The sequence below is a fragment of the Emiliania huxleyi genome (assembly GCF_000372725.1).
Source record: "Emiliania huxleyi CCMP1516 unplaced genomic scaffold EMIHUscaffold_720, whole genome shotgun sequence".
Classification (NCBI taxonomy): domain Eukaryota; phylum Haptophyta; order Isochrysidales; family Noelaerhabdaceae; genus Emiliania; species Emiliania huxleyi.
In genome coordinates this window covers 18,721-20,561 of record NW_005196602.1, presented here as the reverse complement: position 1 = coordinate 20,561, position 1,841 = coordinate 18,721, and the positions used below count along the sequence as shown (strand labels likewise).

The 1,841-nt window shown below is 64.9% G+C and overlaps 1 protein-coding gene across 1 annotated transcript in view; it reads right to left on the bottom strand.

Moving 5' to 3' along the window:
• Nucleotides 1-16: 16 nt before the first annotated feature.
• EMIHUDRAFT_459945 (hypothetical protein) overlaps nucleotides 17-1,841 on the bottom strand; it is a gene marked incomplete at both ends in the record, with an annotated part of 14,106 nt that continues 12,281 nt past the window's right edge. Inside the window, 6 exons of the mRNA XM_005761127.1 lie at nucleotides 17-286; nucleotides 366-435; nucleotides 548-720; nucleotides 840-972; nucleotides 1,044-1,360; nucleotides 1,518-1,766. Of these exons, the coding sequence (XP_005761184.1) occupies nucleotides 17-286; nucleotides 366-435; nucleotides 548-720; nucleotides 840-972; nucleotides 1,044-1,360; nucleotides 1,518-1,766 (1,212 nt within the window). The remainder of the gene's footprint in view (nucleotides 287-365; nucleotides 436-547; nucleotides 721-839; nucleotides 973-1,043; nucleotides 1,361-1,517; nucleotides 1,767-1,841) is intronic.

Here is a 1,841-nt window from a genome sequence, read left to right as displayed (position 1 = left end):
GGCGCGCCTGCTTGACCTGCTCGGCCAGCCTCTCGTCGGACCAGGTGTCGGCGTTCAGATAGAGAAGCATGTGCGTGGCGTCGCCCGCCTCCTCGGCGGTGGAGACGGTGAGACCGGAGAAATTGGTGGCGAGCTTGGTGGCCAGCTCGTCTGCGCCCTCATCGAACGGCGAGGCCCAGAGCACGACGGACTTGGAGAAGGAGATCGGCTGGCCCTGGACCTCGCCCGGGATGAAGAGCGGGAGGGAGGTCAGGCTCGAGTAGTTTGGCGAGCTGAGGAGGAGCGCCTGAGGGTAGGTGCGAGGGGGCGGCGGTCAAGGTCGAGGCGACGGCAGAACAGCTGCAGGGAGTTGTCCGTGGCGGCACCTCGGAGATGATCTTAAGCGAGACACGCTGATACTCGTCGATGCGGTGCCACGTCGTCTGCGCCCACCCCCTGTCAAAGATCTCCGGCTGGAGGCCCTCCGGGCACTGAGCTCGCAACTCCTGCAGTCGTGCAGCGACGGTGTGCGTGAGTGAGTGCTGGCGTGCGGCGGCGGCGGCGACACCGCCCCTCAGAGCCGTGTGTGGCGAGAGCAATCGCACTCCCCGCAGGGTCATCGAGCTGGGGGCGGGCGGGGAGCGCCTGCAGCGTCCCGCCGCCCTTGGCCGGGTCCGCCTCTTGCACGAGGACGAGCGGCTTCCTCTTCTCGAGCGACGTCTGAATCTCGCGCAGGCAGTTCTGCAGGCAAGGAGCGCACGAGTAGTCGTGGGCGACACAGCGAGGCACTCTCGGAAAGGGAGGGGCTGGGGGAGTGCCTTCGAGCGGAAGTAGCCCTTCGACAGGAAGAAGAGCATGACCTGCGTGCGGTCAACGTAATCCTCCAGCGACCCGATGTCCTTCAAATCGTCCACATCGAGGAAGATCTTGATGCCGGGGATCAAGAGCTTAAGCTCATTCTTGATGACCGCGACGGCGTCTTGGCCGGTGGACCTATTCGGGGAGTGGCGGGTCGTTCTGGCGGGTTCTCCTACGCCGCGTCTCCCTCTGACCACAGGACTGACCAGATGTGCGAGAGGAAGAGGTGCCACGTGAGGCCGTCCACCAGAGCCAGCTCGGGGGGCTGCTTGGTTGAGACGAGGCGAATCGTGGGGACCTTGGCAAGGCGGCGGATGGCGATGATGGTACCCACGAGGAAGATCAGGAGCGCAGCCGCAGCAAGGACGAGCATCCAGTTCACCAGTCCATTCTCGGACCTGAAGCCGAGGACGGCGGAGGCCGACTGCCCCGGCTCGTCCCCGGGGAATCGCAACTCGATGTTGAGGAAGATGGTGGTCCAGCTGGCACCGAGGAAGAGGAGGAGGAGGACGAGGCTGGTGGCCTGCAGTGCGAGCCGCGTCCGTTGGGCTCAGAGTGACTGCAGTGGGAAGGGCGTGTGTGGGGTGGGTGATGGACTGGCCACGGCGATCCAAGCGTGTGCTTGAGAGCTGCAGCACAAGCAAGCGCAAAGGGCGTGTGGGATTGGGCGAAAGGCGCACCACGGCGAGGATGTTGTCCTCGAACCGCTTGTAGGGCTGGACCAGGGCGATCGCGACGGCGTAGCACGAACACACGAGCACCGCCACGACGAGACGAACAAAGGAGTCCTCCTCCTCGGCAACCAGCAGCACGAAGCCCGTCAGAAAGAGCTTGCGGGCCAGATCGGCCGCCTCCCACCAGTACCAGTTCCTTTTGTACTCCCGGTGAAGGAAGGCGGTGGCCTTCGTCAGCGCGTTCGGCGACTTGGCCTGCAGCGGCTTGTAGCATGCGAGAAGAAGGGCCGAGTAGAGGACTAGCGAACCGACCGGCCAGAGGACGACGAA